This window comes from Sciurus carolinensis, chromosome 3 (assembly GCF_902686445.1).
Source record: "Sciurus carolinensis chromosome 3, mSciCar1.2, whole genome shotgun sequence".
Taxonomy (NCBI): Eukaryota; Metazoa; Chordata; class Mammalia; order Rodentia; family Sciuridae; genus Sciurus; species Sciurus carolinensis.
The window spans coordinates 169,875,031-169,898,862 of record NC_062215.1 but is presented as its reverse complement, the minus strand read 5'-3'; the positions used below and the strand labels follow the sequence as shown (position 1 = coordinate 169,898,862).

At 41.4% G+C, this 23,832-nt stretch overlaps 1 protein-coding gene across 3 annotated transcripts in view; it reads left to right on the top strand.

Moving 5' to 3' along the window:
- The first annotated feature begins 341 nt into the window (after positions 1 to 341).
- The window catches only part of Dock10 (dedicator of cytokinesis 10), a 231,562-nt gene continuing 208,071 nt past the window's right edge, over positions 342 to 23,832 (top strand). For all 3 annotated transcript variants that reach the window (XM_047543079.1, XM_047543080.1, XM_047543078.1), the window contains exon 1: positions 342 to 612. In XM_047543079.1, the coding sequence (XP_047399035.1) occupies positions 490 to 612 (123 nt within the window). In that variant the 5' untranslated portion in view covers positions 342 to 489. The remainder of the gene's footprint in view (positions 613 to 23,832) is intronic.

Sequence of the window (23,832 nt, the reverse complement as noted above, 5' to 3'; positions counted from 1 at the left end):
AGCAAATGCAAACTCAGCCAGAGCTCCAACGTCCAAGCACCCTCCAAATGGGGGTGGTAGAGGTGGGCAGTCCCCCCCGGAGCCCGGCAGCAGCCGCCGGGCGCCCTCCCCCGCCGCCTGCGGTCCCCGGAGTGGCAGCCCCGGCAGGCCAGCTGAGGCCGGTGGGCGGCGCGGGCTGGAGCCGCCCCGCGCGCGTCCTGCTCCAGATGCGCCGCTGCCGGGCCGGGGCAGCCCGCCGAGTCGGCTGTGCGCGCCCAGCCCAGAGGAGCGCAGAGTTTGGAAAGTCGTCTGGAAGCTTCAGCGGAGGGAAAGGGGTGGGAAGAGAGGGGGTGCATGAGAGAAAAACCCGCCTCTCGTGAGTTGAGCGAGGAAGCGGGGGAAAAGCTCCGAGTTCCGCTTCCTGAACGGCGGGTGGGTAGCGAAGGCTGGCGCGGGCGAGACCAGAGGGACCCGCGCTCCGGGACCGCGGCGCGATCGGCGCGGCCGGCGATGGCCAGTGAGCGGACCCGCAGGTTCACCCGGAGCCTGCTGAGACCTGGGCAGGCGGCGGAGCTCCGGCACAGCGCTGCGTCCGCCGCCGCGGTGGCCGTTAGCAGCCGGCAGCAGCAGCGGGTGAGTGCGGCGCGTGCTCCGCGCCTTCTCGCGCGCTCGGGGCTGTCAGGGGGCTCCAGCCGGCCTCGGCGAGAGCTCGGCGCGCCCCTGCCCTGCAGCTCGCCGGTCGTCGCCCCCGCACTCCTCCCCCGCCACCTCTGCGGGCGCCCCTGGCGCCACCTCCGCGAGGCAGTGCCGCCGATGCAAGAGGACCCGGGGCGCTCTGGGGGACGCGGGGCACTGAGAGGAGCAGCTGCGTGGGCAGCAGAAATGCAGCGTGGGAGAGGAAGCGCCCAGGTTTTGAGGAGGCGGGAAGGCATCCACTTGAGCTTTAGGCGATGGGGTGCCAAGGACCCTGACTCGTGGGGGGTGGGGATCTACAGGACTAAACCCCTGAGCCCACGGGTTTGCGCGTCCCTCTGGCCCCTGTCGACTAGTGAGCACAGTGGGAAGGTCGTGCATGGTCTGGGCTCCTGGCCCCGCTGGAACTAGAACCTTCTCCCGAACCTTTACACTAGCGTGGAAATGAATGTACTTGGCTCAGCGCTCCTGCCACAGGGTAAAACCCCACAAAACTCTTTATACTGCTCCAGAAAGGGCAGGGGGATAGGCTGGGGAGACGTGGATCATGAAGTGTCCAAGTGGCTTCTGGTATTTTCCTGGGAGGTTTCGCGGGGTTCTCCCTCAGCGGTGCGTTACGGGTTACTTCCTTATTGAAATGCCTTCTGAGTACCGGGTGATTTCCGCGGGAAGTTCTTGGGGCAGCAGCCAGTGTCTGGTGCCCAAATCCTATACGTACAGCTCCAGATGTTCATAAATTCCAGTAGGTGTCACAATCTGGAATAGAAGTGGCAAAGGGGGAGGGGCTGGAGAGTCGACTCTGGTGGGAAAGGGAAGTAGGAAAAGCCTCACATCAAGACCCCGGCTCTGCGGCAGAGCTCGCAGCTTGACTTTGCTGGACCGGAATCCTCGTTGTGGGTTTCATTTTCCTTTTTGCCAGTAAATATCATTAGGAATTAAACGGCGCTTTTTAAGAGTGTCAAAGACAGTGTTGCTCTTGCCAGTCACCAATGAGGAGGGAGCCAAAGGCTGGCCAGAGCCAATTCCCACAGTGAGGACTATTCTCTAAAGCCAGAGGTCGGAAAGTTGAACAGAACGGAAGCAAATTGGCTGGCAGAGGAAGAGGCATCAGATGCCCAAGAAGGTGGGGGTGATTGGGGTGTGAAATGAGCTGGTGGCCGGGTTGCCGCCTTTTTCACCACTGGCTGCACCCTACAGCTACCTCAGATGACTGGACTGTTAGCCAGCCCCTTGTCAGGGACAGCCTGTGGTTCTGATATCAGTGTGCACATTTTCAGGGCAGGAAGGACAAACTGTCAAAAAGAACATTTGGTGGGGAAAAAAAAGGTAAAGATGTTAAGAAATCTTAAGACATGAGTAGAAAACAGTCGTTGCTTTTAAACCATCACTTGGGATGGCGATTTTGTCATTCTCTGCCATTTGCTTTACAATAACTTGATTTTTCAGTTGATTCCTTTTACAGATTTTCAGTTACGATCTGATAGAGAAATGTGGCCATAATAGCATTCAATCCAAATAAACAGCACACATTTATTTTTAATTTGTGCTTTATTTCTACGCGTGTTCTCGAATTTTTGTAGCACTGGAATTTCTATAACGAAAGTGTATCCCTTTACGCACACATACTCACAAACCCTTTCTCCAAAATTGTGTCAGATTTGAAATCCTAGCAGTACTTTGTCACAGTGAATAAGCTCAGTGTCTTAAAGAGCAGTGGGGGAGGGGGATTCACTGGCAAAGGTGCTTCCCTGCCTCCCTTGCTTCACTTCAGCACCTTGGCCAACACTCCCGAAGGCGCTCTCGCCAAGACTTTTCAAGGGATCTTACACATCTAGGCAAGCAGTGTTGGCAGCGATTTTGGCAGCGGGACATGCGCTTTGCATTTCTGCCTATCAGTTAGATCTTGAAGGGAAGCAGGAAGGTGAGGAGTTCTCTTGAGTCAGCCCCCCGCCTTGGGGGAATGCTGAGGGGCAGAGTGCCTGTTTGGGACCTACCACCTTGACTCTGGACTATGTAGTAGAGAGTAATCCTGGCTTTCAATGATCCAGCCCCTTTAGGTTCTTAATATCTGTTCTTCAGGTCCTCAAATCCGGGTTGTCCAGGGAGAAAAAGAATAGAAGAAGGGCATTAGATGGTGGGTGGCTCACTTCTGCACAGGCTGCGAGAATTGCGTGTGTGCATAAACTGTCCTCTAGTAAAGATATTTGAAGGGCATTGAAAAGGCCTGCTGAGAAAATTGATCTTGCTACTGCGTATGTGTAAAGCCACATTTTAGGAACCCAGCTCCTCTGGAGTTTTAGAGATCGTTGTAGGGGTAGAACTCTGTCAGATCCAATAAGGAGATGAGGAGATTGTCAGATTAACAAGGTTGTTTTTGAACTCTGCAAATAGTGTTTGTGTGTGTGTGTGTGTGTGTGTGTGTGTGTCTTATTATTGATTGATTGATCTCTATTCACACATACACACATAGATCAAGAGACCTTCAAGATGTGCTTGGAACGTAGTGCTAAATGAAGTCAGGGAGCAGGGGACCCACCTTGAGGGCGGTAGTTGAGGGAGGGAGAGGTATACACCAAAGCAAACTTGATTTCAGTTTTGAACCAAGTCAATGGAGTAGGCTTAAGTGTCTGCAGACTCTCGATCAGGACCCTCCTTATTTTGTACCCCTCTCAAGAACAGTTATGAATAAAAGCCATACATTTTGAAAAGAGAAATGTATGCTTCTTTCAGTTATCCCCCGTTTTTTGTAGAAAGTAAATGAACAACAACTCTCGCAAAGACCAATTCATAGGATCAAGTCAAGTTTAAAGCATTTTTTGAAATCCCATTGCTGATTGTCTTACAAAACAAGCTTCCCTAATGTAAAACCTCAGCTCTAAAATGAATTGAAAATGTTTCTCCCTTGTCAGAACTTGAGTGTTTTGTTATTTTTGGTTGAATATGCATGCCATGTTAGCCTCATAATGGTAAATGCCACTAATTAGAAATTCTGTCTTGATAAGAAACTTTCTTTCTAAAAAAATAGTGTGTACTTTAGCCTGAGTTGATTTATTTATGTAGCTCTCTGTCTCTCTCTGTCTCTCTCTCTCTCTCTCTCTCTCTCTCTCTTTCTCTTCGGTACTGGGGATTGGTTGAACCCAGGACACTAGCATTGGACACGACCAGTCCTTTTGATTTTATTTTTGAGACAGGATCCCACTAAGTTCCCAGGTCAGCCTTGAACTTGTGATCCGCCTGCCTCAGCCTCCCAAATAACTGGAATTACAGACATTGTATCACCACTGCTCGCTTTTATTAACCATTTCTAAAAGAGGAAGCATCCTGCCAGAAGTGATTGGAGTTAACCGATATGTTTTCTTCCTGCCCACCACTCAGAAAGGGTAAGGGGTAAAGAGAGGAGTATATTTTATTTCAGCAATTACAAAAATTCCATTTCCTTGCTTTGATGCCTCCAGCTCTTCTACCCCCTTATGTCCCTTTGACTAAGAAACAGAGCCTTTGACCTCCCAAAGAGCTTTGATTGAGAAGAAATGAATATGTAAACATGTTAACATGAGCATGAGGAATTCCTAGAAGGAAGAAATTCCTCCCCTCTGAACTCCCTGACATTTAAATAGTTGAGAGTAGGAGGGGTTTTTAGAAAATGAGTGAGTGGGGGACTGGAATTTCCCAAAAATCATGTCAGAAGTAAGTGAGAAGCTGGGGAAAGTAATACTGAATGAAAGAAAAGCACTTGTTTTACTGTAGATGTTCAGAATTGAAAGCAATATGCAAAGTTAAGGCCTGTTTGGCATTCACTGCAGTCTCTTTTCTTTCCGTTGACAAGGTTTTTTGTGATAAGGGTGTTTATGCTTTAGCAGAAATCCAACACTTGTATTGTCATGTGAGAAAATTCCCTGTCTTTTTTGCTTGGTAAAGACATCAAAACAAACTTAGTTTACAAAATCAAGTGTGAATGGTATTGGTTGTATCTGCTAATGTTTTTGACTTCTCAAGGACATTGAAGAAATAACTTTGAAAATAAACAGTAATAACATTGGTTCTAGAAGTTTCCATGATGGAACAAGAAAAATTAAAGAATGAGTCCACATGTGTGGTTTGGGTTCTCTTTCCCTCCTCAACCACTTTCTTGAAGGCCTAGTATAGAAAAAGAAGAGTGATAAATATATTATGGTAAAATGTGCATTGAGAACCTATAAAATGCCTCACACAATGTTGTGTTTTATTTACTTTTCAGATAAAGTTGTTGTTGCAAGTTATACAGGAAGTCATTGAGACACACAGGGTTAAATATGTTGCTCAAAGGTCAGGTAACTGACATGGGACCTTTATGCATCCTGAATAGTAGCCCTGCAGGGTTACTATTCCAGCAAACCTCCCTCAGCTTTGCAATTTACTAGCTGCTTCATGGCATCTCCAAATTGGAGGACACAGAATTGGCATTGGTTGATTTTGCCCTTTGGTCTACCTAAGATGTCGCTGTACCCAAGGAACAGGAAATTGTTCTTCCCACTAGTGTTTCAGAGTAACTGCCAACATCCATTCAGTGTTCCTGAGGTTAGTAGCAACCATGCAGTTTTTCCAAGTACTGCCCCGGGCTACTGGAAGCTCAGTTGCTAAATCCTTAGCAATGTGAATGCACTGAGTCATCTTGTCTTGTCTGTCTGGCAAAGCCTCAAGCAAACTGTGACAGGGAATAGGGTTAATCCAGCTTCTAAGATCACTTGCTTCTCCATTCTCAGTTTGTCACTCCTACTCCATCACGTGCCTCAGATTTCCAAATGCATCCTGTATCCTGGAGCACATATTTCCGTTCATCTAGGTTGTGTTGGGAGTTTTTTCATATTTCACATTCTATCTTATTTAAAGGAAGGATTCGAAGTGGTTCACAAAGGTGCATGTAAGACGAGCGACAAAACATAGTAAGCAAGGAGGCCAAAAGCAATAGTAGCAAAAAAAAAAAAAATCAGTTTTAGGAAATTTGGATGTAGTCAGGTCTAGGTCAATGAAATAGAATCAGTAAATAAAATGCACAACCATTAAGTCCCATTGCCTTGATAAAGGTGCTTCTTGTGCCCAAGTAAAAAGGAAAAGACTTCAAGACTTAAGATATCCATAAAGAAAGAGAATAATTTGCTTTTAATATAGTCAACGTTAATTTCTGTGACTGGTCGAGACACAAGACAGGTTATTTTCCCTGTGATTTTTCATAACAGGAAGTGTGATGCAGTGACAGACTCTCACCATGCAGGGTGAAGTCCAAGAACCAGGAGTGTTGGCATCTCTTGGGAACTAGTTAGAAATGCAGAGTCCCAGGGCCCACACCAGACGTAGCAGTTGTATATTGTGACATGATCCTCTGGTTACTCATAAATACAATAAATTTTGAGAAACACATTAAGCTACATCTTTGGCCACATGTTTGCACTATATGATCTGTTAAAGACATATCTTTTCATTGAATGAAGGTCAAATGCTATGTGGTTCATTATGGAACTCTGAATATTTTGCTTAAGGCAAAATATGAAGTTTAGACCACCTAAGAATGAAAGTGGGATGTGGTTAATTTCTCAATGACTTTAGGGAAACCTCTTGCTTATTCCTCTTATATTTTCTTCTCCACCTAGCACCTTAATTATAGAGTGAGATTAATTTAAGCATCTATGTTAAGAAAAATATTTCATCCCAAACATTAAATAGTTGTGTTCTAAATCAGCAAAAGTTCCCACCCTGGGTTGTAGGGTGAAAGTTCACACTAAAGCCATGTTGCAGAGTGAGGAGAGTGTTATTCCCCTTACTACTTGATTTAAAACTACCATCCCAGACCATGTGTTATATGGACTCAATGTTTGTGTCCTCCCCAAATTCATCTGTTGAAGCTTTAACCCTCAATGTGATGGTACTTGAAGATGAGGCCTTTGGAAGATAATTAGGGTAAATTAGATCTTGGGAGTGGGACTTTTGTAAGAAGAGTGATTTTCAAAGAAGTGGGGTAGAGATTGCCCTCTCTCAGCTATACAAGAATGCAGTGAGAAGATGCCATCTGTAAGCCAGGAAGACAGCTTTCCCAGGGACCCCTTGACCTGAGATTTCCAGCCTCCAGAACTATGAGAAATAAATGTTATTTGAACCACTTATATTGTGTTGGTTGCCTAAACCGACTGACACATCATGCAGTAATGATGATTCCTTGTTGCTTTGTAAGATCTGTATTGCTACCTTATTGACCCTTGGGATTTGATAATAACCGGGCATATCAGAAAAACTCATTGTTGGAATTGGAAAATCATGAAGACATTTTTCTATTTCATAGTCATTGAGTCCCAGAAGAAAATTATTTCTCTTGTTCACACTTGAATACCAGAAAGATGGGATTCCATGGAGTTAAATTTATGTTTTCCTCATAAGCTGTAATGTGGTCCATGATCTGGGTGACTGGCGGTTCTTCACCACCATCTTGGATACTCTTTTCTTGACTATCCAAGTTACAGTTGCAAAATACACTCCAACCAATTTGACCACATGGGATTCTAGTGAATGGGAGTTGGTATAGGAAAAGGCAGAGCCTGAGTCTGGAGACTAGAATTCCAAACCCAGTTCTGGGATCCTGATGAAATTACCTCTTTTTGGAGACTCAGATAGGGAAACCCCAGTCTGTGAAATTGGGGGAATCACATGACTGGGTCCTTGTATTTGCCTTTTTGTTTCTGTTTTTGTTTTTGTTTTTCCCCAGAGTTCTCACAGCCCATCTTCCTCACCCCTCAAGTTATTAAATGCCACTCCTCAGGAAGGTCATCCAGGATCAACAGGTGGAAATACCCCCTGCCCATCAGCTCCTGCCTCAGTCCCCTCTGTCCCTTTACTCTGCTTTGTTTCTTCATAGCTCTCACAGCTACCTAAAGCAATCTTTCTGAACTTGTCTGTTTTGCTACATTTATGTTCCGTTTACCATAGGAGAACAGTTTTCTTGAGGGGAAGCCTCTTTCTCATTGCGAATGGGGTTGCTAAGGAAAGTCAGGAGAGTGGGCTGGATGACATGTTCTTTGATTCATCCTTTCCACAGTCTATGGTACAGCTTAGTAAAGCTGGACACACTGTCACCCAGAACATGGGTGACATGTTCTGGGCATGCCCTGTGTGCCAAGTATTTTACTGGTGCAATCTCTTTTAATCCTTACCACAACTCTATGGCAATGGGTTTTCATTCCTAGTTTATAGATGAGGAAAGAAACTTAGAGACCAGGAACCTGCCCCAGATCAAACAACTAGTCAATATCCAGGGCCCCAGGCAGGCAGTCCAACTCCACTTCGGGTTCCTCCTGATCTCTGTTTAGCAGCCTTCCAGTCCTACCTGGCAGCAAGGGGCTCAATAAACATGCAGTCAAACATTTCTGTGCAAGAGCAGTGAGCGAAGGAAACTCAGAGTACCAGCCATAGAAAGAGTTTCTAAGAGATTCTTCACAAGAGAGGAGCTGTGCTACTTTTGCTCTGCTTAACAATTTTTCATTCACGATATTCTGGCAATGAAGGGTATTGGGAGTGACAGCCACTTGGGACACGATGTGAGTGCTCAGTCATTTCCCAAGGACATGACCGGTGTGGAGTGGGTTAAGCTTTGTAAAAAAAGCTCCTTCAACTCTGAAAGGGGCATCATTTGATTCTTCTCCTGCAGAAATGCATTTTGGGCAAGATTAGCCTGAAGTGGTTGGGTTGCAATATCACATCAGTTTCATTGTCTCTTGTGTCTTGATTTGAATGTTCACATTCGCAAATAAGAGAATTTTTTTTTCATTGAAGTGAGATTTGTATGCTTTTTATGATTCACTGCAGCATCAGTGGGCTGGAAATAAATGCTTGGGTTTACTGGACTCGACACGGTGACCTATATTCAATGGTATAGAAATAATAAAAGTTAATCAACTTGACTGAGTTAGTGGCAATAGAGAAAAACATTCGCCTTGGAAAACATTAGTATTTTGCAACAGGATTGTGGAAATGTCTGCCTCTGAGGTTAGAAGAATTAATGGACCCCATCCATCAAAAGTACCTTTAATTTGTACTACTCAAATGTGAAAATACTCAATTTTTCTAATTCGGTTTTAGCATACCTCTCTCCTGACACAGAATTTAGGAAATCAGACTGCTTTTTAATATAAATCAAAAACCAAAATGGCAGAGTTTAACAAAGGATCTGAAAGGGAGTCTGTTTGTAAAGGTTAAACCATTTATGATTAGCACAATGAGCTTTTCTTCATATAATGATTTTAGTAATTACAAATTTAAATGACTAATTAAGGCTGTCAAAATGACCAATGACTTTTTGGCCTTTCAAATCACACATTCTATAAAAAGAACACAGGCATGAACATTTGACTTGGCAAACAAGCAAATAAAAATTTTAACAAAACTTACTGTTCAATGAAATTCGATAATTAAATTATTCTGGAACACCCATTGTTTACTTGATAAGCTCTTCAAAATCCTTTTGTCATAGCTCTTTAGAATGTGAAAAAGGAAATTGAATGCAGCTGAGAAACCTTCAAAAATTGAAAGTGATGTTGGAGCTCAGTCACTTTTTTGAAGAAGAAAATGCAAATATGGAGAACTAATACTTAAAGGTACTTACTTTCATGCTGTTTAAAGTATTAGCTTATTTAAACATCAGCCATTTTTCAAAAGAAAATTTAATTTTCAAGTGAGAAAATGCATTTAAGTTTGCTCTACAACATATCTACATGGACAACTAGAAATTTGTCCTGTGTGTGAGAAACTGCTAGTAATAAAATTTATTGGCATACCAACATGCAGAGATAAGATTCATTCATTCAGGACCCTTCCCAGAGTCAATAGGGAATGTTCACTCATTAACTTCAATTTTTGAAGTTAAAAGCTATTATGTGGCTGACTTTCCAATCAATTTGGAAAATGTATCTTTTTATCACTAGAAAGCAGTGGTTTCCAGGCAGTATAACCTTGACCAAGTCTTTAACCTCCTTTGGGTTGGTTTGTTGCTAAAACAACATCTTTAGACTCCAGACTTTGATAGATGCTTTTGAGTCCTAAAATTTCAAGGGATTTCTTACTCTTTGGAGAGGGTATCAAAGAGGACTAAAATGGAACTTTTTTCTACTTGTATAGCACCATTACTGATTCTGATTCTGATGTCAGCAACTGGAAGAATTTGGTTTAAATGACCGCTAACAAATTTCTGTGTCAGTAATGAAATACAAAAGTGGTTACTTTCAGTTGTAAGGAAGGCAATGTCTGTTTGCACATCTCCAGGAAGGAGCCAGGGGAAGGGACCTGGCAGACAAGTAACCAGTAGTGGCAAGTTTGGGCCAGTCAGGTTCTTCCAACCTTGGGAAGCCAGAGACAAGCACACAGCCCCCTTCCCTCTTCCTCATCCTGAAGAGAAGGGTGAGATCCATCTCTTTTCAGAGAGCATCCTTTCCAGCCCCCACGCACAGGATCTTTGTCGTTCCAGTTCTCTGGCTTAAGGACTGTGCCAAGCTCCTCTGGGCACCACATGGCTGGAATAGAGGCAAGCAGAGGGAGAGTGTGAACTCCAATCCTCCTAGCCATTGAAAGAGCACCGAAGCACCAAGAACTTTCTTTTGGCAGCTGTCTCTGACTTTTTTAAATTAATTAATTAATTTATTTATTTATTTATTTATCTTTGCCTCTCTTACCTCCTTCTCCCTTTCTCACCTGAGAAAGGTAACATGATCTGACCCAGACCAGATATGATTTCATATTTGGAAAGAGAGCAGTTTCTTCCTTTAGCCTGGTGCTCAGAGAGTCCTCCTAGCAACCTGGTACCTAACAAAATACAGGATATTTTATTCCACAGTTAGCAATCAACCTTAAATCCACAAAGTGTCATGGTGATTGGCTTAAATGCATTCCTAGTTTAAACCTGTTCCTGAGCTTTTATCCTGTTAGGATAAAAGAGCATATAAATGGGAGGCTAGTGTGCCAGAGATAGCTTTTTGTAATCTCACTGGTTGTCAGTCTGATCTCTGGTAATCTGTTGAAATGACATTTGTCTGTCCACTATTTAATAAGATTTGTCTGTGTTACCTTTCCTGGACCAGGAGGATTCAATGTGGTTTTCCCCTCAAGTTTCCAAAACTCTGAGTCTTCCAGGCCAGAATTGTGGTTATGGTCTTCATATTCCCAGGAAAGCAAAATTCTGGTACAAAATAGGTGCTAACTAAACACTTCTCAAATGGAAGAAAGAAAGTACATATTAGGCATGTAAAAGGAAATCTAAGTGACTGGTTTGCAATAAAGAAATTCTTAGGTATGTTCCAGAGGAAATATCTTAGTGTCCAAGTACAAGTGTATTGCATCTCCTCAAAACTGGCAAGTGGAACTGAAGTAAATTGAAGAAAATTCAAGATTCTTGCAAAAGGTTAGAAAATAAAATGTTGATCATGTACATCAGCATGCCTTTGTACTTGTGAATATGTAAGGCTGGGCTAAGCAGGAGTGGTTTCCCCAACACCAGCTCCTTCCCTGATAGACAGCACACAGCCCACACTGCTGGATGCTGTATCAGTCTTTCCCATGGATGCTGTCAGCAGACACGAGGCTGAGGCTACATAAAACTGATCAGGGTACAGAAAATGATTGATGAAAACGCAGGAAGCGTGGGCCAAAGAGTTTTGAGAGCAGTTTATTCCTGCTTCCATGATGGAGAAAAAAGTTTAATAAATCACCAGATCTGTGTGATTTTATCAGTGAATGTCAATGCTATTTTAGTCTTTGAAAACTTGCCTTTCATCCTCAAGGTTAGAGAGTTTTCCTAACACTGGTTTAGAGTGTTGTAATGACTGTGCTCTATTTTTTAAGTTCTGCTTTCATGGAACAATCTCTTTTTATGTCTATACTTTGCCAAACTTTTCTAGTTTTATTAAGTTAATAACTCAAGATACAGAAAATAATGAAGGAAAAACTCGTAATCACCCACAATCTCACCTCTCACTGCTAAAAAGCTTTTAGTGTGTTTAGCAGAAGAATCTGTCTTATCATCCTGTGACATACAATTGAACTAATATTGACTACTTTATTTTTTTTAGTATGTGTTTTAGTGATTTAAGCTAAATTTTTTTGTTGGTAATTTTTGCACTGGAATTTTTGTGTAACAACGTGGCATGAAATTTATGCTGGGAATAAGGAAAGAGAAATTATGTGACTTTTCTTGATATCCCACAGTCAGTTAGACCTAAAGAAGAACTTAATGTAAAATAGGTAAGAGAACTATGTCACAGGGTGGCTTAAGTAGATGGGGTAGTGTCACAGCAAGGCCATTGAGTACCTCAAGCCCAGTGCCTGTTCTCCTTCAGCCAGTGCAGCATCTGCAACAGTAAGTATAATTTTGGGTCACAACATGGAAGTCTGAAATCCTACTGATATTTCTATGGGCTCTCCAGAGCACTGAATTTAAGGGAGCTTAACCGGTGAACATCTACCTAACTTGGCATCCGTGCCTGGTTCACTTCTTGACCATCTGAGGTCACTGTTACCTGTTGTTTGCTGAGACTCTGTACAAGTGTCTCCAAACAGATGACCTACATTTGACAGCCAGTTGACTATGTCAGCCTCCAATTCATGAGTGCAAGGAGGTCCCAGATGTGCCCTTTGCCTGAGCCACTCCTGGAGACTGACCTTGCTCTTTAGTGATGTGACCTCTGATGATGTAAATGACTGCACATAAACTCTCAGTTCCCTAAGAAGTGATCAGAACTTGATTGAGTCTGGGCTGCTCTGATTTTCTATGCATGTGAACACTGTTGTAGGATTTAATTGCACCGCAACAAATTACTACGGATTTAGTGTTTAAACAACACTGATGTGATAAGCCTGGGATAGGTCTCATCATGTTAAAATTAAGGTGTCATTAAGACCGTGTCCTTTTCTGGAGACTCTAGAGGAAAATCTGTTTTGTGCTCATCAGAGTTGTCTCAAAATTCAGATGGTGGAGACCTCAGGGTGGAGATCCCCATGTTCTTGCTGGATGCCAACTGAGGTCCATTGTCAGTCGCTAGAGGCTACCAAACTCCTCAGCTGTGGCTCCTGTGCTCCATCTTCAAAGTCAGCAATGATGGTCAGGGTTTTTGCCTGTTCGCTCTCTGATCCTTTCTTCTGCCTTCCCTTCACATCACCAAGGACTCATGTGATTGAATTAAGCCCCTGGATAATCTAGGATAAATTTCCCATGTTCAGGTTCTTAATCACATTTGCCAACTTCCCTTTTCCAGGGAAATGGGCATATTCACATGTTCTGGAGATGTGGCGTGGACATCTTTGTGGGACCTACTGCAAAAATTCTAGAAAAATGTTAGAAAATAAAATATCAGTCATGTGTATCAGCATCCTTTCTACTTGTGAATACATAAGACTGGGCCAAGCAGGTATGGTTTCTCCAATGCCAGCTCCTTCCCTAGTGGATGCTGGGCAGCACTAATAATTTTGAAAAATTATTCAAAGGAGCAAATCGTCACTAAGCATTGCCTTCTGATCCTAAGACAAAGTGGAGGAAAGAGTCTTTGTAGGAGAAGACCTGAGTTCAGTTCCTAAACTTGACGTTTTACTTGTTTCTCTCTAAATCAGTGAATCCAGTTTTTCTCCTTATAAAATCAGTAGACACAGATATTCTCGAAAGGATCAAATTATAATTAGGTCAAAAGTTTTTAAAAGTACGTTTGTGTTCACTGTTACTGTTGTCATCTGGCCAGGGAGGGGATGGCTCAACTGCCTCTGTATCCATGTGCCTAGGAATGAGCATCCTGGAATAAGCCCCCTTAACTCAGTCGATGATGGGCTATCATCAAAGATGACTGTAGTGGAACCTGATCCAGGTATTCAGGGGAACATGAGCCCATGAGGTCTCTATAGAGCCTCCTCTCTGACCAGCTCTCCTCATTTTGTTTATATAAGAGCTTTGGTCTGTGGTTGAGTTCAGACTCACAAGACCCTGAACTTCCTTCATATCCATCCAGGGATAACACATTTTCTTGCCTCATAAATCTTTCTTTTCTTTTTTCTTGAGTTTTATATCTCAGTTGATCCAATAAATCTCAATTTGAAACTATACTTAATTCTTTCTGCTCTCTGCTACCACTCATGGGATCATATTCCAAGAATTGGGCATGACCCCCTCCTAAATGTTTCAAACATTTCCCTGACTTTAGTGATCTAGGTAAGTGGCTCAAGATTTCTTCCCTGGATGGTCTTCCCTGGTTGGCTCCTTTCCAGCCTTCTAACTCGCCTCCTTGTCTCTGGTCTCCCCACACGGTGATCCCACATTCACCTACGTTGTCTAATGCACACACCGGCCTATCACCAAGCAGGCCTGCCGGAACACTGTTGATGCTCTTGGTTACCACCTCCATATTTATGATTCTTTTAAACCTTCTAACCATTTCATGACATTTTTGAAAGGAAAATGCATTGCAATATTTTAATATGGCATTATCTTTCTTCTCCTTACTTGGATGCTTTAAATATTACCTAGCTTTGGAAACAAGAGCCCAGGCATTCAGATTCAATGCGGTTGAAAAAAATGAAACAGGTTCTGAGACTTCTTAAAAGGACCCATTTTAATTACTGCCTTTCAATGAAATGCTATAACTCTGAGGGGAAAAATGTGTTTTAGGACTGTGATTTCTTTGGTTTTAGAAGCACGCAACCTATCATTTCTAATTGGAATTTTTAGCTCTTGAACATTTCTACCATTTCTAAATATTTTTTTTTCTAGTTGTGGTGAGTCATATTAAGTTGCACATTAATTTTTTTATGAATTATCTAGTTTACTGGGGAAAATAGACATATTAAATTGCCCTATTGCTAGTATTGAAAATCTTCGATCTAATACTCCTTAGTTCCAACATTCCCTTGCTGCCCGTTACAGGCCCAGGCCCACCTCTTGAGCACCTGCGTGCCACATGCGCCTTTAAACCATCACCCTCTCGGTTCCCCCTTCTCCTACCCAGAACGCTCCTCCCACCTGAATACATCCTCCTCCCATGCTGTCCCCCATCATCTCCAGGAATCCTAGACCAGAGCCCAGGTAGCTTGGATTACATTGGCTCCCTCCTTCCTATGACAAATATCCTTTGAAGTATGAAATACACCATATATGAGCATAGGGAACATGTATTTGACTGTAAGGAATGAACCTGAGTCTTTTGATCATGAAACACACAGGACTAACACCTTCGAGAACTTCATCCAGACCCGCTTCCTCTTTCCTGTGCAGAACTGCTCATCAAATGTGCTCAGCTTCCCCTCCTCTTCTTTTCCTTTTCCTTTTTTATTTTGAAAGATGTCCACATTTACAGCACCATTGGAGAAATAGTACAAAGACTGTCAAACCCTTCTGCCGGCATCATCAAATGTTAGCATTTTGCTACTCTTAGAATCAGTTCTTCTTTCTTTGTCTTTCTCCTCTCTCTCTCTCTCTGTCTCTGTCTCTCCATACACATATCCAAACACAGACAATATTGTTTTTATGACACACTTGAAAATAAATTGTGTACATGATGCCCTTTTACCTCTTAATGCTTCAGATACGGTAATGATGTCTGTCTCATTCCACTATTTTTCATACCCCCCCTTATTTCCCTCTACTAATCTAAAGTTTCTCCATTCTTCCCTCACCCCCCACCATCCACTCCCCCTTATATATCATCATCCACTCATCAGGGAAAACATTTGGTCTTTGGTTTTTTGGGATTGACTTATTTCACTTAGCATAATATTCTCCAATTCCATCCATTTATCTGCAAATGCCATAATATTCTTCTTCTTTATGGCTGAATAATATTCCATTGTATATATATACCACAGTTCTTTTATCCATTCATCTGTTGAAGGGCATCTAGTTTGGTCATTTTTTAAAGTAATTTTTTATACAACTATAATATAATAATCAACATGAAGAAATTAACCTTAGTATAATAATATTATAAAGTCCATAGACATTAAAATTTTGCCAACTGACCCACTAATTTTTTCTCCTGGCCTCTTTACCTTTTTTTTTTTTTTCCATGTGTGACTATTTCTCAGCTTTATTTGACCTTAGAATTTCAAAACCACAATCCTTATGAGATGGCCCTCTATTGCTTTTAGATTGAAGTGTCCCCCCAGGTAAGATTCAGGTAGTAAAACTGATTTTCTCAAGAAAGTCACAGAAGTTATGTGCACCACCATTAGTGCACCATGTCAGGAGGAACGTGTAGGTTGACACCATTACTGGTCACTAGGCACGGGGTATCTGCAGGTTTCTTGTCTGTGAAGTTTGTAGGTTCCCTCTGGTAACTCATGAACCCCTTGTGAGGGAGCCTTCCAAGCGCCCCTGCTTCCCTTCATTCTTTGCCATTAGTTTCAGCATCCAGTGGTGATAGTCTCCTGAGTCAGGTAACCATGTGGGTGGACACTTGTGTCTTTCCGATTAGTTTTCAGTTTCTGCTTTTATAAACAATGTTTCTATGAATATCCTTTTCAAAATCTCCTAGTAAACAAGCACACAGACGTCTCTAGGGCACACGCTTCTTCAACTTTAAAAATACTCCCAGATTTTTTACTTTTGGTCTTGGTTTCTCAAAACTACTAAGCCACTTTTCACTCTGATGATTAGTGTCAAAGTCTTTCATTTCTGCCAGTTCCTGGACAGTAAACTTCTCCGTCTTCCTCATTTTTACCAATTTGGTGACTCTAGGATGGCATCCTGTCAGTTTTCATTTGTATTTTTCCCTGTTAATCATGAAGTGGAGCATCTTTTGTATGTTGTTGGCTATTCTATTTTCTTTCACCGCTGACTATTAAGCCTCGGGAGAGAGCTTGACACTCATATGGCAAGTGTGTCAAAAATAAATGATCAGATGATTAATAGAAGTTGGGTTTTAGGAGGAAATTTGTTAAATTTATTCAAATTGCCTTTTGAAGTTTTGTTAGCATGTTTGCAAAACCATGTTTGTAATTAGGAACGGTATCTTTCCATCATCAAGTTTGTGGGCTTTATTTTTCAGTACTTAAGGGTCCAAAATAAAATTTTTTTATAATGAGATTCATAGCAATAAATGCAAGCAGGTGTCTCCATTTGAGAAAATCCTGAGTATTCCAATTTTTGCCCAAGTTGAGAGACAAAGGGGTTATTTAGACTATACAGTTTCCTGGCCCCAAGCATTTCTTGTGGAAATGTTGCCTTATTTAAATCAAAACTGAATTACACACTATATTCCATTGAAGTTGTGTACGGCAACCATCCAGAAAGACAGACTGTCATTGCAGTCTCAGGATTTTTTCTAGGGACAAATTCTAGTAGTAGTACTTAGTTTTTTATAGTAGTAATTTTTTCATTCTTTTTGACATTAAGATTAAATTAATAGTTTAATTCTACGCTTTTACGAAAATACAAGGTCATGGGAGTGAGTTAAACAGAAGACTCATCTTCCTATCACAGGGTTGCTATGGAAAAGGATCCTGACTTGAAGTTGGTTTGGGTCCTGGGTAGCAAAGCTAAACCTCCCCAGGAGAGGTGAAAGGGCACCAGCAAGGCAGAACAGACAGCTCATATGTGATCCAGTAAGCCAAGTGGAGTAACTGGCTCAAGATCGCACCTTTTACATTGAAGATCAATGACTGAAACTCTGAACTGTCTTAGCCTCCGTGTTGTGAGAAGCTGTGCATGCTGGGTGCATGCGGAGACACTCATGTGTGTGTGCCTGGACATTAGAACATTATGAAATTTAGGGCATAATGGGGAAAATTCATAATGGTAGAAGCAAAGTATAATGTTATTAAGTATAAAATTCAACGTGGTTTGTTTTCTTTTCTCACTCACTAAATGGAAAACCAGCAGGGCTAGGAGGATGTAACTCAGTAGTACAGCACTTGGCCTAGCATGTGGGAAACACTGAGTTTGATCCCAGCACTGCAATATATTAATAAATGAAAAGTGATTTCTCCAAAAGTCTGTAATATGTAACTTATTGAAGTGAAAATATTTAAGACTTCGTAGAATCGCTCAAATTATTTAATGTGTGGGTCCCATTTTTGTGTTTCGTGGTAAACTGCAAACGGACTCATTGCTGTGAGCTTTGTTACAGAAACATAACCGTCTATCTGTGGGGGTACTGGGAATACTGAGGAACACTGACATTCAAATTTGTAGGTCTTACAGAAGAACTGGGAGAGAAATAAAACCAGCAAACAGCAACAGCTACAACAGCAAAAACCCCATGACTCTTTCTTCTATCTTCTGTCTCAAACCGAGTTAGGAAATAAAACTTCAAATTCATAAAAGCGAAAACCCCTAATATGTGTGATGGTTATGGGAACACAGTACAAGTACTTCATGGACAGTGCTCCCCACAACCAAATAAAGCCCTGGCCCCTGAACAGTGTGGGGGGTCTTTGTGGACAAATCCTTTCCTGAATTTCTTTTTCCCAGATTTCTCCCTCTTCCTTAATGACACATTTTATTAGATAAAAAAAAAAATAGGTTTAAATAAACAGGAAGGACAACTGTTTAGGAGGAAACAGTCATAGACAGAAATCCTGTAATGGGTAGCCCCATAGTTTGGGTGAGGAAGCTGAAGTACCTGCTTGGCTCTTGAAAAAGAGAGATTTGCAAACTGATTACTTTGCTACTATTAAGCCAAGTGCCTGTTACCTGCCAGGTTCTCTGACACAGGTTCACCTGGACACAGGATGCATTGGTTTTTCTTTGCTTTGTAATCAAACAGATGATTAGAATGTTGCTGGGATGTGGATTCAACTTATCACATCATTTCCAAGAACACATGGTTTGATAAGGGACTTACTGTTGAACCAGACAATGACTGTCCCTGTCCCATTGGTGACTCTGCCTGAGGCAAAGCTCTCCAACTCCCCCTGCCTTCAGCAAACTCCCTCAATCATCTCCCAGATCTCCTCCGAAGTGCAGTTCCTGAAACCGAATGCTGACTTTTTATATCCTTGCAGATGTTCCGAAAACGAATGGACATAAACAATATCTGTCACGCATGCATTCCATCACATTTAAAGAGTCACTTTTGCACAAGTGCAAGTGGTCTATGTGCTTGCAGGAAATTCAAGATTCTTGGGAATATAAACCAAATCCATTTTCCTTACTAAGATTAAGTATTCTAACATATGCCCATAATTAGATTTCTAAAGGTGAAGATTGTTCTAAAGGGTGCCAAGTATTGTTTCATTTATTTCATGTTGAGATGCTTGCAATATAGTTTTAGAAAATTGCATCATCTCATGATTGCCATTAAGTTGACAAATCGTCCCTTAGAATCTTAAAATAGCTACCTCTCCTCAGAGAACAGAAATACCCCACAATACATCAACAGCAATCAGTATAGTTTTTGTTCTCCTGAGGAGTATAAGAAAGTGTGATGTTTCTTAGGGAGCAATCATTTAAAAATTGTAGGGAAATTTGCTTTTTGAATATTTTAAGTTTCTAGGTTGAGTTGTTTGGCAGTAGGTTCTTTGCTGCACGTTTAGCTCATTGTTTCTCTACCGCTTCACCAATGTGTTCACCATATTTCATCTTGGTCTTTGCTGTGACTCATCTGTTCTGCTCTGTAGACTGTATTGTCAACAGATGAATATTAATGTGTACATCATTCTCATCGAAATGTTAAGGACATACAGTAAAAATTGTTATGATTCCTCTTTTAAAAATGCTATAGACTTTAATATCTATTTCAAGAAGAAATGATCCACTTATGAATCATTAATGTGAATATTCTAGAATGAGATAGGAACATAGCATTAAGCTGGGGGCAGTTCTCAAATCGTGAAATGTCATAGAGGCAAGAGCTCGGTGTTGATGAGCAGGTATGTGTTGGGTCTGCATCTCTGACTCTGAGCTGGATCCGTAAGGAAAGAATGCTCATGAACAACATCTGGACCACAAATATGTTTGTAATTGACACCCGTGTATTAAGGGATTCAGCTTTGTCAATTGGTCACATAGCTTTTCGGAAGGCATGGGAACTTGCCTCGCTTATTCTCAGACTTTGGCTGCTGCTCTTTTGCTTAATAATCATGAAATTATTAGGCCATGCTTTGTAGGATGAGGACTGGACATTAAAAACTTTCAATCGTTTTCATCACTGTTGTATGCTAACCTGATACCAAAGCTACCAAAGCCAGAGCTAAGGGCAATATTTGCAAAGAAATTTCCATTGATGAGGGAGAAACTGTTCTGCTTTGGAATGGAAGATTTGGTGTTCAAGGCCAGGAGAAGTAGTGTTTAACAGAGAAATAGTAGGCATTGAACAGCTGGAACCTAATGGAAGACAAAAGGAAGCAAATGCCAAGACTATAAAAAATGGGTATAAAGAAGAGAAGCAGGCAAGGAGCATAGGACCGTGAAGTGGGATTGGTTTGTGAATTTGTACCTTAGCCAAGGAAAAAAAAAAAAATCAACCACACTCACTTGAGCTTTGAAGTTGCTATACCCAAATTTATAGTTGTCTTCTTTTAGTTAACCATGAGAGTGTTACAGATCTTGGGAATCCAGACCCTGTATTAGCCGGGCAGCATGGTGTTTCTCTTTATCTGTTCAGGAAACAATCACATCATGTGGTCGGAGTGACAGCTTTGACTCACTCAAAATCCCACACATACTAGTGGGAGTCCTGAAGGTCTAGAACCTGATGACCAAATGTGAGCAGATTGATCTCTACTGCAGCCTAACCGTGGGACTGTTTTCCCTCTTACTTAATTGCCAAAGCGTTCTAAGCAAGTGAAAGAGAAAGGCTTAGAAAACCTACGTCCATTCAAAAAGATGGTTGCTGTGGCCTTAGAGCTGTGTAGACATTAATACAACATCTTGGAATCTTGGAAAGGCCTAGAATTTTCCCACTTCCAACAGTAACTTGGTGCCTTTCTATGAAACTCACTGCTTGCTCTCTCCTAGAGAGAGTGGGATGTTATGTGCTCATCAAGTCAGCACCTTCATTCAGTCCTGCAAGGAATGGCAGCTCACTCCACACCAACCCTGGGTAAGTGGTTCCCCCTTCCAGCTGTTAAGAAACAGGGATGAACCACTTACCCATGATATTCAGAGCAGAATAGAGGAGACTAATGCTTTATTGAGAATAACCATTATAAAAATGTTTCTTAATACACTGTATTTTTCCTTTAAAACCTGTGAATAGTGCATTTGAAAGCAGGTTGTCATGTGGGTATAGTGGTCCTGAAAGCTTACTTCTTGTTATTGAAAAATCCAGTCAAACAGGAGTTATGGGATACCTTGGGGCCAGCCTGCCATGACTGAATTCATGCTATTCCAACAGAGTAACTGATATGGAGGGACAAGGAATGGGCACTGGGAACCAGACGGTGGCCTCTCTGTTCTCTCTCGGCAGGGATAACGAAGAACAGATGCAATTATAAATAGAATTATAGCCCAAACCAGGATTACTTGGATAACTCAGTCAACACAAGGTTTTGTGTGATTGAATTTTCTAGATGATTTCATCAGTGATTAACCTAACTTCATTAGTGAAGGGCTAAAAGGGGAGCCAGCTTAAACAGAAAGGCCTGTCCAACATTTCCTTTTTGCTTATTTTCATTTTTCCCTTAATAGTAGGCATATCTCCAGTTATTGGCTTTTTTGGCTAGACAGTTCTATCCGCTGTCAGAGCAGAAAAGATTAATCAAAAGAAAATGGACAAGCTGGAGAGGTATTCATGCTGAATAATTAAATTATCTGAGATGTTTACCCAAATGGCATACCAGGTCAATTGATCAATCAGTCTCTCATCACTTCTGCTTTCATTTCTCTCCATAGAACAGGCAGTTCTTTCCATGGATTGTGGGATTTCTTCCTGTAGCTAAGCTGTCTTCAAACATAAGCGTCAGAGGATGCATTTCCTCCTAAACCAATCTTGTGACTTATGGGCAGTGCACAACATTTGAAAGTGCATTTAGAGGACCCTGAGGAAGACTGAATGTCCCCCTACACCCTTGCCATTTTCAGAAAAAAAAAAAGAAAGAAATTATTGAATACTATACTGACTAAGGAATCCTTTCAGAAGTTTCTCTTGCTTTAATTTTAGGCAGTCTTATTTGAACTTGAGCTTGGAAAACTTAAGGTAAAAGGATTTGCTATTTGGGAAAGAATGTGCATTTAGATAATATCATGCCCTAGTTTTGAACAAGATATCTGTCTTCTTACTGATATAAAAACATCACATATTCCTGTTTTGGTTATAAGCTTTTAAGCAAAAAAAAATTATAATACATTATTAAAAGTGACTGTTTTGAGCATAAAATATAAGTTTTGTATATGATGTAAAAGTCTGGATTAAAAACAGAAGATTTTGATATTTACCAACTATTTAATTATTCACTTTTAGTTGCATATTTGATATAGAAGAGGTCATAGTAAGACATTTAAAAAGTAAATTATAATGCTAGTGACAAACCTGTTGACCAGACCTCTTAAAGCCAACTGACTCTAGATGAAGCAGCCATAGCTGATCAAAACACCCACGAAATAATGCAGAAATAATTTGCCAAGAATTTTAGCACATGTTATCTCATTGAAGTCTTGGAAAGACTCTGTGATCGGAAAAACTGAATCGTAGAGTCTTGGAGTGAAATTTCTAGTTCTTACTTGAGCTGACTTTTTTTTTTTTTTTTTCACTAGTGAAATCCCATTTCATTCAGTTGCTATTTTGAGTCTCCTCCACCTTTCCCGTACCTACCAAATGTAAAATCTTTGGAAGAAAACACAGTTGCTGTGATCAGGATAAGCGTCTTCTCAGAGTTGAAGGAATGAAATAGAAACACAAAGTAATGAGGAGGCTTGAAAACAAGAAATGGTTCACCTACCCATTCAGAGACTGACTGGGTGCACACTGGAACAGGGCTTCTTCAGTGCTTTGGAAAAGGCCTGGAAAAAGCTGCCACTCTTGACCCATTCCTTAAGCCCCATTCCTGAAATCCAGCCTCTCTGCCCAGGCTACTGCTGGCCTGGCTCTGCCAGCCCTGGGGCCACAGGGTTGGTAGACAGTGGGATGGAGCATGTTCTGCCTCAAGATTAGCCCACAGATTGTTTGAAATGAGATAAGCCAGGCGTAGAAGACAAATACCACGTGTTCTCTCTCATATATGGCAGTGAAGAAAAAGTTGATCTTAAAGTGTAAGAGAGTAGAAGAGGCTAGGAACAGCACGGGGGGGGGATGGAGTGAGCTTTGGTAATGGGGACACTCAGGAGGAATGAGTTCTGGTGATGTGCAGCACAGTCAGGTGTCTCTAGGTTAGAATAAACTACTGTACATGTTAAGAACTAGTGAGAGGGGCTCCAGGGAGCCAAACATTAAGAAAGAAAAGGAGATGGAAATGCCAATCACCCTGTATTATCATTCTATACTATACACGTGTATTGGATTATCACACTGTGCCCCATAAATATGTGCATTATTACATGCTTATTAAAACAAAAAAAAATTTTTTTAAAGATTAGTTTCCTGACTGAAGTTCAAGAACATATGAGGAAAAGGAATGTTATGGAAAAGTTCCAAAATAAATCAATATTCAAAAGTTGAATTTCATCTTGATTATGTGGAAATAGGAAGGCAATCTGGGAAAGAGTTTCTTGAAAGCAGAGTAAAACCCTGGCATCGCAGAAGATGTTGATGTGATCCCATAAAAATTCAGACAGACAAACTACAATGTTATATTATTCTAAGAATAATGAACCATGTTTGGGCTGTTTCCCTGGGTCTATGGGGACAATACAATGAAAAATGTTTTATGGGATTTTTTTTTTTCATTTATTGGCTCTATTAGAAAGTTTTTTCAAAGACCACTATTACAAAATTTGTAACATGTATTAAATTCAGCAAATCACAAATGATCATAAAATGGTCACTTCCAAACTGCACCCCCACGCTCTCTGCCCACATCCTTTATTTGTCTGTAAGGAGTACAGACAGATGATTGGAGGTCAGTCACAGATTACGTGGAAGCCATATGCAGAGTTTGGGGCTCCTCATGTTGGAGTGTATGTTAGAATCTTGAAGAGGTAAAGGAAAAAATAGTGTCTGTGAAAGAAAAGTCATGGTTAATAGACATTTCAAAATAAAATCTTAGAAACCAATCAAATGCATCAATAATTAACCA